The 13366-nt window shown below is 41.9% G+C and overlaps 2 protein-coding genes across 2 annotated transcripts in view; one reads left to right on the top strand and one right to left on the bottom strand.

Moving 5' to 3' along the window:
- Positions 1-303: 303 nt before the first annotated feature.
- Positions 304-3655, bottom strand: LOC139412217 (cell cycle exit and neuronal differentiation protein 1-like). Its single transcript, XM_071159039.1, has 2 exons — positions 3520-3655; positions 304-2690 (listed from the first exon to the last, which is right to left on the bottom strand). Exon 2 carries the CDS (start codon positions 2632-2634, stop codon positions 2320-2322), a length of 315 nt encoding a protein of 104 aa, XP_071015140.1. The 5' UTR covers positions 2635-2690; positions 3520-3655; the 3' UTR covers positions 304-2319.
- Positions 3656-6781: 3126 nt separating this feature from the next.
- Positions 6782-13366, top strand: part of LOC139411557 (diacylglycerol lipase-alpha-like) — a 42508-nt gene continuing 35923 nt past the window's right edge. Inside the window, exon 1 of the mRNA XM_071158048.1 lies at positions 6782-7329. The gene's annotated coding sequence lies outside the window, so the exon portion shown is untranslated. The remainder of the gene's footprint in view (positions 7330-13366) is intronic.

A 13366-nucleotide genomic window follows, 5' to 3' on the forward strand; every position in this document is an offset into this window, starting at 1 on the left:
TGGTGGACATAATACAGCCTATAGCCAGTCAGTCCTATTCATATCAGTGATGATGGAGGAAAGGAAACAATGAGAGGAGTGCTTCAATCTCAACACAATGAACCCTAGCTATTTCTATTGGTGGAGAGTGTAGGACACAAAATTATTCACAGCTCTCAAAGAGACCCTTTAGTCTATGCAAGAGCGTCCATTGCCTTTAATAAAGGTCAGGTCAAGTCACAAGAAAACCATTTGGATTTACACAAGGAGCTTTGGGGGGAGGGAGTGTGCAAGAGGGAAAATATGTCATAGGGAGCTGGGATATCAAGAAAATATAGGTTTAATCCCCATCATAATCACCAATATCACATCATCATCATCATCTGGTTCTCATTCTCCATTTACAATAGTATTACCCATCAACATTTCACCATCATTGCCATTTATTTTAATATCATACAGAACATGTGCTAAAATGTGAAGTCCTACTGGAATTATTGCATTTATACGCTCTTTGAGACCAAGGAAAATAACTGCTAGATTTGATTTAGTACTCTGTGACATGATGACTAGGCTATTTGAACATGTGTTCGCAGAATATGTGTCTGTTCTGTTGCTGTGCTGGAGGTATTGATATTGCATCATGGTACGCTACATGCCAGTGTTCAAGCAAGATGTTTGATTGGGTGTTGAAAATCTCGTAGGCCTCTTATAAAAATTAAAAAAAACTGTTTGTTATCAAAAATAGGAGAGCTTCTCTGTAATTAATAGGGAAACAAAAGAGGAAACAATCTCAGTCGATCTACTAAATAAATCCATCTATTTCTCTACTCCCATCAATAATGCATGCTTTCTACTTGAATTCTAGGTTCATCAAACTATCAAAAAATATTACAAAATACACCGTAATGCATGTATTATCATTTCATCATACTTTCAACGCTTTCCTGGAGGTTGGAGATGGATGTAATATATTTGTGTATATGCTGATTTGCTGAGCATGACTGGCCAAGCTACCACATACATTGGTACACCACATATTGCATGTAGAATATTTTCATTCTGAATCAAAATTCATACAATGCACAGTAAGTACTATTACAGTAGCTGCACAGTCTCTCGCACTAACACTCTCTAACATGTATGGTCTTCAAATAAATAGAGGCTACACTATTGCTCCAGAGAAATTGTAGTAAGCAAGCTGTTAATACATTTGACAAATGGACACCCCAAGGGATTTCAGTGTTAACACACAGGGTTAAAATATAATATATATAATATTTTTGGCAATAGGTTTGGCAATTTAGTGTATATGCTTTTGGTTTATACTCCATTTGTGTCACCAGGGCAGTAAACGCAGGCAGCCAGGCATAACTTTGACTATAATCTCAATGTACATATTGATTTGGGATATAGGGGCAATTTGACTATGAAATGTTATTACCTCAGCATCAGTAGAGACTGAAATGGAAGTGTATCACATACAATTATTTAAGTTACTTCATCTGTCACATTATTATCTGCCATTACTGACATCACACACAGCCTTCCCTAAAACATGCAACTTCCCCTGAATTGATATAACGATATCTCCTGGTCTAAAACCGTTATTCAAAAGGGTTCACATCTAATCTGCAGGGACCAGGTATTTACAGCAAAAGCAATACGAGCATAGAAATAGCACATACTAGGCACCAGGGTTGGGATCAATTCCATGTAAATTGCACTCCAAAATTAAACAAAATTCAAATTCCAAATGTTCTATATTGAAAATGATTCAAGAGAATTGGAATTTCAGTGTACTTCCTGAATTGACTGGAATTTAAATGAAATTGACCCCAAACCTGCTAGGCACTCACAATAGTATGTTTAATATACTTCATACTTCACTTCATATGACCTTTTTCAAATCAAACAATATAAAGTTGCTGCATTTCTACTTCTAATTTATGTATTAGTAGACCCAGAAACATCAAAATGTTTATCGGTGCATACTGGATAAATAGGGTGTTCAAGTACTGTATATATGTGTGTGTCCAGTGTAACTGTTGGAGTGCATTTGTATGGTGATTAAAAGCGTGTAGCCCTATAATAAGTAGGTGCAGTTAGAGAGGTGGAGCAAATTCATGCGTGAGTATACTAGCAGGGGCCCAGAAATATATTACTTGAATGTTCACTGATGTTTTTATTCACTACAAGCAAGGTCAGGCTGAAATAAACTTAAGAAGCAAAGTGACTCCCCATCCCCCATCTCTACCAGCTGCATGATAGTCTATGAACCAATCAGCAAGTGACTTGTTAACCCATCAACCAATAGGTTTTTATGATGAGTGGTGGTGATTAATTTCTTCTTGCCAACAACAGTGCCCCCAACAGGATGGCACCAGCAGCGATGATGGCACCACCAATGAGGAAGGGCTTCAGGCTTTCCAGGGAGTCTGTGCTGGCCTCTGCTGCCTCCTCCCCCTCTGGTGCCCCCTCTGGTTCAGCTGAGCCATCCTCCACTGGAGGCTCTTCCACAGGGGCCGCTGGGGGTGGAGGCTCTACTGGAGTGGGGTCGACCTTTTTAGGGGGAGCTGTCTCCTTCTTCTCCGCCTTCTCTGCTTTAGAGGATGCCTTGGGCGCTGGTGCCCCGCTCTTAGCCTTAGCTTCCATGGATCCAGAAACAGGTGGGGTTGGTCAGAAGTGTCTTTCAGGTCAGCACTGCTTTACTGATGGAAAACCGCAAACAGAGGCAGACAGATAATCACACAGATTAGACTCTTATCTGCTCTACTGTCCCTTGGTGTTATTATACAGACAGGGAGCATCAACATACACAGGAAGTATTTTACACCTCCTTATTCACTGCAGAATGAAGCATCATGTAGCTTCATGTCAGTAGAGACAGGGCCATCATGTGACCTTGACAGACAAGATGACATAAACAGAACCACATTATCCCTGCTATATACATTATCTGGTTTGTTTATTACATCTGTAGAGCAAACTTCCAGTGGAAGCAACACTTTAAGTCCAGCATCCTGTCAAGAGCAATCTCATGGGAAAGTTAACTGCACGTTTTGTAACAGACGGAGTAATCACGCTGCTGCAGCTGTTAAAAAAAGAGCCCAGTTGAGAGGTGCATGCATGTCTTCTGCACTCACCACACTGTCTGATGTGTGTTAATCCAGTCTCAGCAAGCAATAAATATTCTCTGTATATTTATTTATTTCTCTCTCCCTGTCTATCTCTAAAATGGCATGAGTCATACAGTATGTACTGTTAATGGAGGTCAAGATGGAGGAAAGCAGACAGGAATAAGGAGAGGAGAGAGTAATAACATAGTGGAGATACAGAATGATCCAAAGGCAGGAAAATAAGAAAGAGAGAGAGAGAGGAATTAAAGAAAAAACAGAGATACTAAAACGGATGCATCTGAGGATGCTCGATGCTGGCACAGGATATGAAGATAGGAGTTGCACAGGCTGTGATAATCCCATTGACCAAAATACTGAAATATCATGAAGGGTGAGGAGGTAGAAATCTGAGAGTACATACCCTCAGGCTATTATGTTCTCCTCTCCAACAGCTCTGTAACAATGGCCGGAAGGATGGAGGGATGGAATTGCTGCTCAAAAGCTATCAGCCGGAACTCAGTAATGTCCTCAAGACAGAGAGTGAGAGTAAGTAGAGAGATGGGGGGCACAGTGAAAACAGAGGGAGGGAAAGGCGAAGGACTGGGATGTACCATCTGGGCTGCAAACAGTGGGGGTGTCTGTGTCTTTAGACTGCATTGTGTCTTGGTTCAATTTACTGTATCTCTCTCTCTCTCTCTGCCTCGCCCTAGAGCTTAGGATGTCTTTTTTAAAGTAAATTCTTGTAGAAGCCTACTATAATTACTACAATAGTAATTCAATTGTATATACTGTACAAATATATAATAGAAAGATTTGCATACCCAATGCGTGGCATCATGCTGCCTCAAAATGTGTGTATTTGTGAGTCACATTTGTAAAGGGGAAAATGTGCTTGTTTGTGTGTTTCAAATTTTATCTCAAGTGTGTTCAGTACATGGATTTAGTTGAGTACTTTCTTGCACCACTGTCTCTGACTTTATCTAAATAAAATATCTCCCTGTGATGCTAAGGGGATGACATCATTCAAATAATACAGCCCTAGTTCAGTCAAATACTACTGTATGCCTACATTGTCATTTAGCAGACACTCTTATCCAGAGTGACTTAAAGGAGCAATTCGGGTTAAGTGCTCTGCTCAAGGGCACATCAACATATTTTTCATCCAGTCTGCTCTGGGATTCAAACCAGAAAACATTTGGTTAGTGGCCCAACACGCTTAACCGCTAGGATACCTGCCTACCATTGTATTCTACCGACACTGTGATTATTGAGCTGTCGGTAGACCATTCCATTCTTGTGGGCCGGCTAAGGAGTATTGGTGTGTCTGATGGGTTTTTGGGCTGATTTGCTAGCTACCTCTCTCAAAGAGTACAGTGTATAAAGTCAGAAAATCTGCTGTCTCAGCCACTGGCTGTCACCAAGGGGGTACCCCAAGGCTCAATCCTAGGCCCACGCTCTTCTCAATATACATCAACAACATAGCTCAGGCAACAGGAAGCGCTCTCATCCATTTAAATGCAGATGATAGTATTTTACTCAGTGGGCCCCTCCCTGGATTTTGTGTTAAATGCTCTACAACAAAGCTTTCTGAGTGTCCAACAAGCTTTCTCTACCCTTAACCTTGTTCTGAACACCTCCAAAACAAAGGTCATGTGGTTTGGTAAGAAGAATGCCCCTCTTCACAGGTGTGATTACTACCTCTGAGGGTTTAGAGCTTGAGGTAGTCATCTCATACAAGCACTTGGGAGTATGGCTAGACGGTGCAGTGTCCTTCTCTCAGCACATATCAAAGCTGCAGGCTAAAGTTAAATCTAGACTTTGTTTTGCCTATCGTAATCACTCCTATTTCACCCCAGCTGCCAAACGAACCCTGATTCAGATGACCATGCTACCCATGCTAGATTATGGAGACATAATTTATAGATCTGCAGGTAAGCGTCTAGATGTTCTTTACCATTAGGCCATCAGATTTGCCACCACTGCACTCTATACTCCTCTGTAAACTGGTCATCTCTGTATACCCATCGCAAGACCCACTGGTTGATGCTTATTTATAAAACCCTCTTAGGCCTCGCTGCAACCCTCATCCTCCACATACAACACCTGTTCTGACAGTCCCATTCTGCTAAAGGTCCCCCAAGCACACGCATCCCTGGTTTGCTCCTCTATTCAGTTCGCTGCAGCTAGCGACTGGAACGAGCCGCAACAAACACCCAAACTGGACAGTTTTATCTCAATCTCTTCATTCAAAGACTCAATCATGGACGCTCTTACTGACAGGTGTGGCTGCTTTGTGTGATTTATTGTCTCTACCTTCTTGCAATTTGTGCTGTTGTCTGTGCCCAATAATGTTTTTACCATGTTTTGTGTTGCTACCATGTTGTTCTTATATTGTGTTACTACCATGCTGTGTTGTCATGTTGCTGCCTTGCTATGTTGTCTTATAGGACTCTCTTTAGTAGTAGTGTTGTTGTCTCTTGTTGTGATGTGTGTTTTGTCCTATATTTATATTGTTTTTATTTTTAATCCCAGGCCCCTGTCCCCGCAGGAGGCCTTTTGATAGGCCGTCATTGTAAATAAGAATTTGTTCTTAACTGACTTGCCTCGTTAAATCAAATAAAAATAAACATGTTTTCTGGGCCTGGCTGCTTTTGTCTTGTTTTTGACAATTAAATTATAACATTTAAACCTTTCTCACCACTGTAGTAATGCATTAAGGTGGTTACCTCCATGTACCAGTAATACTAATATATGGGAGGAAGCAGGATATAGTAGGGTGACTTATAGTAGGTGGAACATCATGGCAGATGCCTATAGCAACATTCCTGCATTCCTAAAACACACAGCAGTAATGTATGACATTAACAAGCATGACCAGCAGGGCTCAGTCAATACTCAAATAAATGTCAATGCCAACAGTCAGGTTTTGTGCCTATGTGCCTTGTAGCCTATACTGTAAGATGGGCTGATGCGTTATATACAACAAACTTACAACTCTGAAAATCAGTATCCATTTGGGATATCAAGTAGGCCTATTTTCAACAGTGTCGACATTACTAAGAATGAATATTTCAGCCAGCTTATTTCTATTTTAGGGTGATGCCTGACAGTCTGCCATGGACAGATGACCCAAAGCTGTTGAGGTCGCAGCAGACTGATGGCTATAGGGTAGCCTTCCCAAGTTGTGTAGTCTAATAGTGTTAGCCTATTAATGGAAAATGCATTTGGCTAATTATGTGCTTGTAATAATATTTGTTTTGCTGATATTTTAAAGAAAATGTGGTCTGCCCATGTTTTGCATTTAGAGCCAGTCTGAGCTCAGGGCACATCTATTTAATAAAAGTGTAGCTCAGGAAATGACGCGGGTCCACGCCCAAACTCTACAGTTGGAGATTCCTCGATATTCACAAACCAACAGTCGTGCATTTCACAGTATGCCAGCGGTTTATACAGTGCATACAATCGCCGAAGCCTGCGTGAACGACGCAAATCCAACTGGCTCTATTGTAGGGCGATGGATGACGTAAAGTTCCTACGTAAATGACGCAGTGGTGATTCGGTGTTTGATCCGCAGCTGCGGAATAGGGAATGGGAATAGAAACGACGTATCTTTTCAGGGGTAAAAAATTGGTCTGTCGGCTGGTATTACAACAACCAATTTCTTGGGACCAGCTACTTGAAGTAGTTTGATTGGGTTCGGGAGTTGTCCGGTTGGTTGTCACATGATACAATATAAAAAGATTGTGTAGCGATGTATTTGTTCAACTTCACTCTCTGTCAGTGAGAAACATTGTATGGATGAACCTCCCGGCTCTCCTACATGGCGTGAAGAAACATCGGTCAGCAGATATCCTACATATCGACGACGTGTTGCAATTTATCGATGAATTAAGACCTTGAATTCCAAGGCAGAGTAAATGGAGCGCGTGTCTGCACGGTTTGACTGTAGGTTAGGGTATGATCCAGCTGCGACCCTTATCTGATTGCCTGGCCCGGATTCCAGTGGAACCTGTCACTTGAAGTACCGTGGTTGGATTCATAGGGAGGTACGTGTGTGTTCTGCCAGCCACGGTTCAGCGCAATATTGTCGCTGCGGAGTTTTACAGGGTTTATCCCCGGCAGAGCACTGGTCCAGGTCCGCGTGGAGGTGAGCTCGAGGTGGACAGGCGTAGGATGGGAGAACGAACAGAACCGATGCAGTGGGTCTTGGCAAGGCATCGTCACAATACAGGTGAGAAAGAAGCCCAACGGCTGATCATTGGAATGGGATGGGGAGGGGTGTCATACAGTGACAGCGTGAATGTCTTACCTATATAGACAATAGCCTTTTCTAAATATCAACTGGGGTAGCAATATTACTCATGCATTTTTTCTTAGCTTTTACCTACCTTGGTGATAAGGAAGAGATTAGGCAAATTCGGACATTCGGTTATATGGCTCAACAATTAGTGGCAGGTCCGTTATTGATTTAAGGAAGGCTCAACCCACAGCAAACCTTGAAGATTAGGCTAGATGTATTCAAACCTTTTCTCTACCATGTCTTTACTCCTTTATTATTGCATCATTGTGGAGTCTTTCTGCAGAATGTCCAGTGTTTTTGCATTCCTCTCAATAACCCTTAAGGACCTGGTAGGCTATGATGCTCATGTGCAGACATGCAGCAGGTGGAGAGAGACTGGATAAAGCACATGTAGCTCAATGGGTGAAGACCGAGCCTTTTATCAGCCTCATATAGCTGGGCCTACAGAGATAAATGCTTGTCATACCAATAGAATGAATGCCCAGTCACAATCACTTTATTTCCATGAGTGCCAATATAGCTTCCCTAGGAGTGCCAATATAGCTTCCCTAGGAGTGCCAATATAGCTTCCCTAGGAGTGCCAATATAGCTTCCCTAGGTGCTCTGCATGTTTTCATGAAGGCTCGAACATGGACAAGTGGATCATGTAAGAAATGTGAGTTTGTATTACAGGTGTATGTCTGTGTATCAAGCATGATCTGTTTGCAGTAGTGTAAAAGAGATGATGTTCTGAAAGTTGTTACTACTTGGATTGAGTTGTTATGACTGTTGTGTAATACTAGAAGACAAAAGCCAGTGGGCAGAGAGATGCAGTGTACATGGATTACGGTCACATTCAAAGTGTCTTCAGTGGATTTGAGACCCAGTTTGCCCCCTAAAGCTGGTTTAAATCCCTGTAGTAATCTTGCATTCAGACTCAGAAGCAACTGGAACATAACGGGGCGGGACTTACCTGAAGTTGTCCAATAGAAACTTTTGTGTTACAGTTCAAATACTGTAAAGATATAAATTGATCTTAAATAAATTCATTAGGCCCTAATCTATGGATTTCACATGACTTGGAGTACAGATATGCATCTGTTGGTCACAGATACCTTAAAAAAAAGATAGGAGTGGTGTGGATCAGAAAACCAGTCAGTATCTGGTGTGACCACCGTTTGCCTCATGCAGCGCAACACATCTCCTTTGCATAGAGTTTGTCAGGCTGTCGATTGTGGCCCGTGGAATGATGTCCCACTCTTCAATGGCTGTGCAAATTTGCTGGATATTGGCGGGAACTGGAACACGCTGTCGTACACTTTCATCCAGAGCATCCCAAACATGCTCAATGTGTGACATGTCCGGTTAGTATGCAGGCCACGGAAGAATGGGGACATTTTCAGATTCGAGGAATTGTGTACAGATCCTTGTGACATGGGGCTGAGCATTATCATGCTGAAACATGAGGTGATGGCGGCGGATGAATGGCACGACAATGGGCTCTGTCATCTGCCCGGTACAGTTGAAACCAGGATTTGTCTGTGAAAAGCATACTTCTCCATCGTGCCAGTGGGCATCGAAGGTGAGCATTTGCCCACTGAAGTCGGTCACAACGCCAAACTGCAGTCAGGTCAAGACCCTGGGGAGGAGGACGAGCACTCAGATGAGCTTCCATAAGACAGTTTCTGACATCTTGTGCAGAAACTCTTTGGTTGTGCAAACCCACAGTTACATCAGCTGTCCGGGTGGCTGGTCTCCGATGATCCCACAGGTGAAGAAGCTGGATGTGGAGGTCCTGTGGTGGAGTGGTTACACGTGGTCTGCGGTTGTGAGGCTGGTTGGATGTTCTGCCAAATTCTCTAAAACAACGTTGGTAGCGGCTTATGGTAGAGAAATTAACATTAAATTATCTGGCAACAGCTTTGATGGATATTCCTACAGTCACAACTGCACGTTCCCTCAACTGTGGCATTGTGCTGTGACAAAACTGCACATTTTAGTGGCCTTTTATTGCCCCCAGCACAAGGTACACCTGTGTAATGATCAAGCTGTTTAATCAGCTTCTTGAAATGTCACACCTGTCAGGTGGATGGATTAGCTTGGCAAATTAGAAATACTCACTAACAGGGATGTAAACAAATTTCTGCACCAAAGTTGAGAGAAATAAGCTTTTTTTTGTATATGAAAAATGTTTGGGATCTTTTAGCGCATGTTGCGTTTTATATTTTTGATCAGTACAGTTGAAAAACGTTAAATTTGGACTAATAATTATGCTGCAGTACTGTGGTTCTGCTGCTTCTCTACCTTAGCAGTGAGAAGAGGACAAGTTTTCTTTACTTTTTCCTTCTCAACCTCTTTCCAAACGTTTATGGAACAAGCTTGATTTCAATACCTGAGATGAGACTGGAGTGGGTATGTGTGAGATGTACATTCATGTTGCACACGCACAGATCTGTTTCCAGTAGAGGTGCTATTGAGATTTTGCTTTGGTCATTTCACAGCAACCACTCCCTAGCCAATAATTCCCATCACAACATACAAGTGTCACATTCTGGACTTGATGACAACAATCTACATGGATTTCTCCAACATAAGATTAAATCTAATATGGGAAAGATCACACTGGTGGTATGGCCATATTATAAATGAAACTGCTTTTCTCAGACAGAAACCTGGTGTCCCTGTTTGACAAACACAACCATTTAAAAGCATAATAATCCATTAGATCTACAGTAGGGGGCTAAGAGGTTCCTAGCCACAGTACAACATAATACTGTCCGTTTTGTTTACACCTGCTTCCACTTACTCCCTCCCTGCTGACTCCTCAACCCCCACAGAGTACCTCTCCTCTCCTGACGGTTGTGTCTTTCACAAAGCGTGTCTGAAATGGCACCATATTCTCTATAGAGCCCTACAAACCCTAGTCAAAAGTAGTGCACTATAAAGGGAATAGGGTGCCTCTTTTTGACAGCCTCAATGTGACAAACCACATATAATGTATGTCATTGACGGTTTTTGTATTAAAAGAGGGGTAGGTTTTATCTGGAGTACTGTGATGGTAATGGCATTTACAGACAAAAAGTCTGTAAATGATTGACTTGTGAAGTAATTTACAGCTACAGTTTATTAGGAGCTTATCAAGTCACATATGGTCATACATTAGGACCAAACATTTTGCAGAAGAAAATACTATAAAATAAATGTATACAAATTCTGAGCTATATTGTATGCAACATTTTTGAGGAAAATTATATTATTTTTTGCAAATGCATTTTCTCAGAGAAATATATTTAGTTTAACAAGTAATATTTCTTCTAAAAAAAGGTGGTCAAAATTATTGCTTCCCCTGTTGTCAATACCTCACCCTGCGAGAATAACAGCATTGAGCCTTTTTGTTTAAATGTTTTGAGATATGAGAACACATTGGGAGGGATCAGTCTTTTTTCCCCTCATCTTTATCAAGGGTGCCAATAATTATGGACCTGACTGAATGCCACATACTGTATTTGTTCTAGTGGTGAAAGGAAACAGGTGTTTGTGGAAGCATAGGGGGAAAACTCCCAGTGCGTTGTGTATTTTGCGAGCCCAGCCTTGCGGTGTGAGGACTGAGGAGGATATTAGGGGTGAAGTGTATTGGTGAGGTGTTCGGCATGAATAGGGGAGAGATTGGGACATTATTGAGAGTCCACAGGGGGATGTTAACCCAGGCTGGCAGAGCAGTGCAGTTGCAGCACGGCCCTGTCTCTCCCTCCCTCTGTCTGTCGGCTCCCAGCCCTGTACCCGTCTGCTCCAGCCTCCATGTGCAGCTCTCTCCCTTTCTGCCTGGGTCAGTGTCACACTATACACAGAGCTTCTCTCTTGTGAGTTCCTATATACTCGTCACACGTTCTCCTCCTCTGTTTCTTCTCCTAGTAGGCCTACTCCTCCATTTTCCTCCTTCACCTCTCTTTTATTACGACATCCTCTTCCATGCACCATCCAGCCTACCTTTAACATGACATCTCTAGCCTATCTCTCCCTCTTTTCCTGTCTCATCTATTAGCTTTATCCATCCATCTTTCTCCCTGGACTCACTTCTTCTCACTCTACCCACACGCTCATTGTCTATTCATATTGTAGAAGACGTTTGTGACCGCGAAAAGTGTCATTCGTTTGCACCATTTCCACAGTGAAGAAACCTACATTTTCTTTCTTACCCCCCTTCTTTATCTAGCTAATCCAGGTTCTGGTTTTGGCTTCATGCTGTCTTTCCCTTTTTTAGACTGAAAGCCATGTGCCACTCACTCCCACTCTCCCTCTGCCTCTTTCTCTGTCTTTCGCTCACACTCCCGCCCACTCAATCCCTTTCACCTCTCCTCCCTCCACACTCTATTCTGTGACTTTGTGTGATAGTATATGCATTTGAATGTATGTGTGTAAATATGAAGTTCAGATTGTGTAGCCCACTTGTTTGTGTGTACTCATTATGCATTATGTGCAGTGAAGTCTCTGTCTTTTGAGTCTGATAAAAAACATGAGCTGGCGCACACCCAGAGAACATAATTTTATGTAGAGGTGGTGACTAACGGAGAATAAACTATAAGATATAAAATAGTCGCACACTCCATATATTAACTCGGCATCCGAAGCGTTGGTGATTTACCCAATAAATTACTGGGAGTTTTTATAAATATATATTTGTTTTGATGTCTGAGCCTGGACAGAGAAATTAGAGCCTTCCTGTCGCATAGAACCGTGTGTTTTCTCCCTGATTTATGAGAAGAAATTGCATTACTGTATTTAAGGATTTATTAGAGGTATTGGATCAAATTTATTATTACAGTTGTTCAATGTCAGTGTTTTCTCTAAATAAATTACTTGAAAGTGTAACAAAAGTCCTCCCATTATGAGGATAACGACACTAAGCCTTTTTCTAAAATGTTTTATGAAATTGAAGAACACTGCCTCCTGAGTGCCATCAAAGTGTCAAAGATCCACCAACATATTTTACAGACTGAGGTATTTTCTGCATATGCATTGTTCTTTCGAAGGGCAAACCCACCGCTTTCGAAGAGCAAACCCACTTAAAATGTATGCCAAACAAAAACTATTGATTTTAAAGTTTATCAACCCATACAACTCTATGCACAAGGAGTAATTCAACAAATGTACACTGAACATTTTACAAAACCACATTTATTGAAAGAACTAAGCAAAGATGGTAACATCATTTAGGTAAATGGTCACAAACTGAGTGATATTTCTTTTCCAAAAAATGTCTGCTCCAAATTCAAAGATGTCTTCAGAAAGAACGGGGTGTCAGCTGTGACATGACACCTTGAGTTTGAAAAAATCTCAATACAGCAGTGTTCAATACCAGAAATTAGAGTACTGCATTATACTCTAATCTCTACTTTTCTTTACTCTACTGTACTCTACTGTCCAAACCTGCGACACATAGACGTCTATGATTTGTTCAGATTTGGTCCGGACTGGACCAAATCTGAACCAATCATGGACATCTATGTTTAGGCCAGATGAAGGTTGGTCCAGACGTCTGTATTGAAATAAACTCTGCTCCAGACTGGACCAAAAAACTATGACTGTGGACATTGAAATCAAGGCCAGGGTGGACTGACAAAACGCTGTCCGGTGTCGGTCGGTGCTCAGTGGGTGAAGATGCTGGTTACAGTAAATAGAATGAGAGGGAGGTCATGGGTAGATGTCAGTAAGAGCTGGGAGAGGTGACATGCATTGGAGAGAGCGAGGTACGTGGTCAGTTGCACAAATTAATGCATTCAACCAAAATGTGTCTTTCACATTTAAAGGTGCAATATGCAGAAATCACTCCGCCATTTTGAACCAGCGACCTTTCTGTTACTGGCCCAACACTCTTAACCGCTAGGCTACCTACCGGTAGGGGTTGTCCAGAGTTTTCACATTTTTGCTTTGATGACCAGATGACAGAAATAGAAAGAGAACCGTTATCAGCTGAACATAACAGTATGGC

Source organism: Oncorhynchus clarkii, chromosome 6 (assembly GCF_045791955.1).
Source record: "Oncorhynchus clarkii lewisi isolate Uvic-CL-2024 chromosome 6, UVic_Ocla_1.0, whole genome shotgun sequence".
In the NCBI taxonomy this organism is placed as follows: Eukaryota; Metazoa; Chordata; class Actinopteri; order Salmoniformes; family Salmonidae; genus Oncorhynchus; species Oncorhynchus clarkii.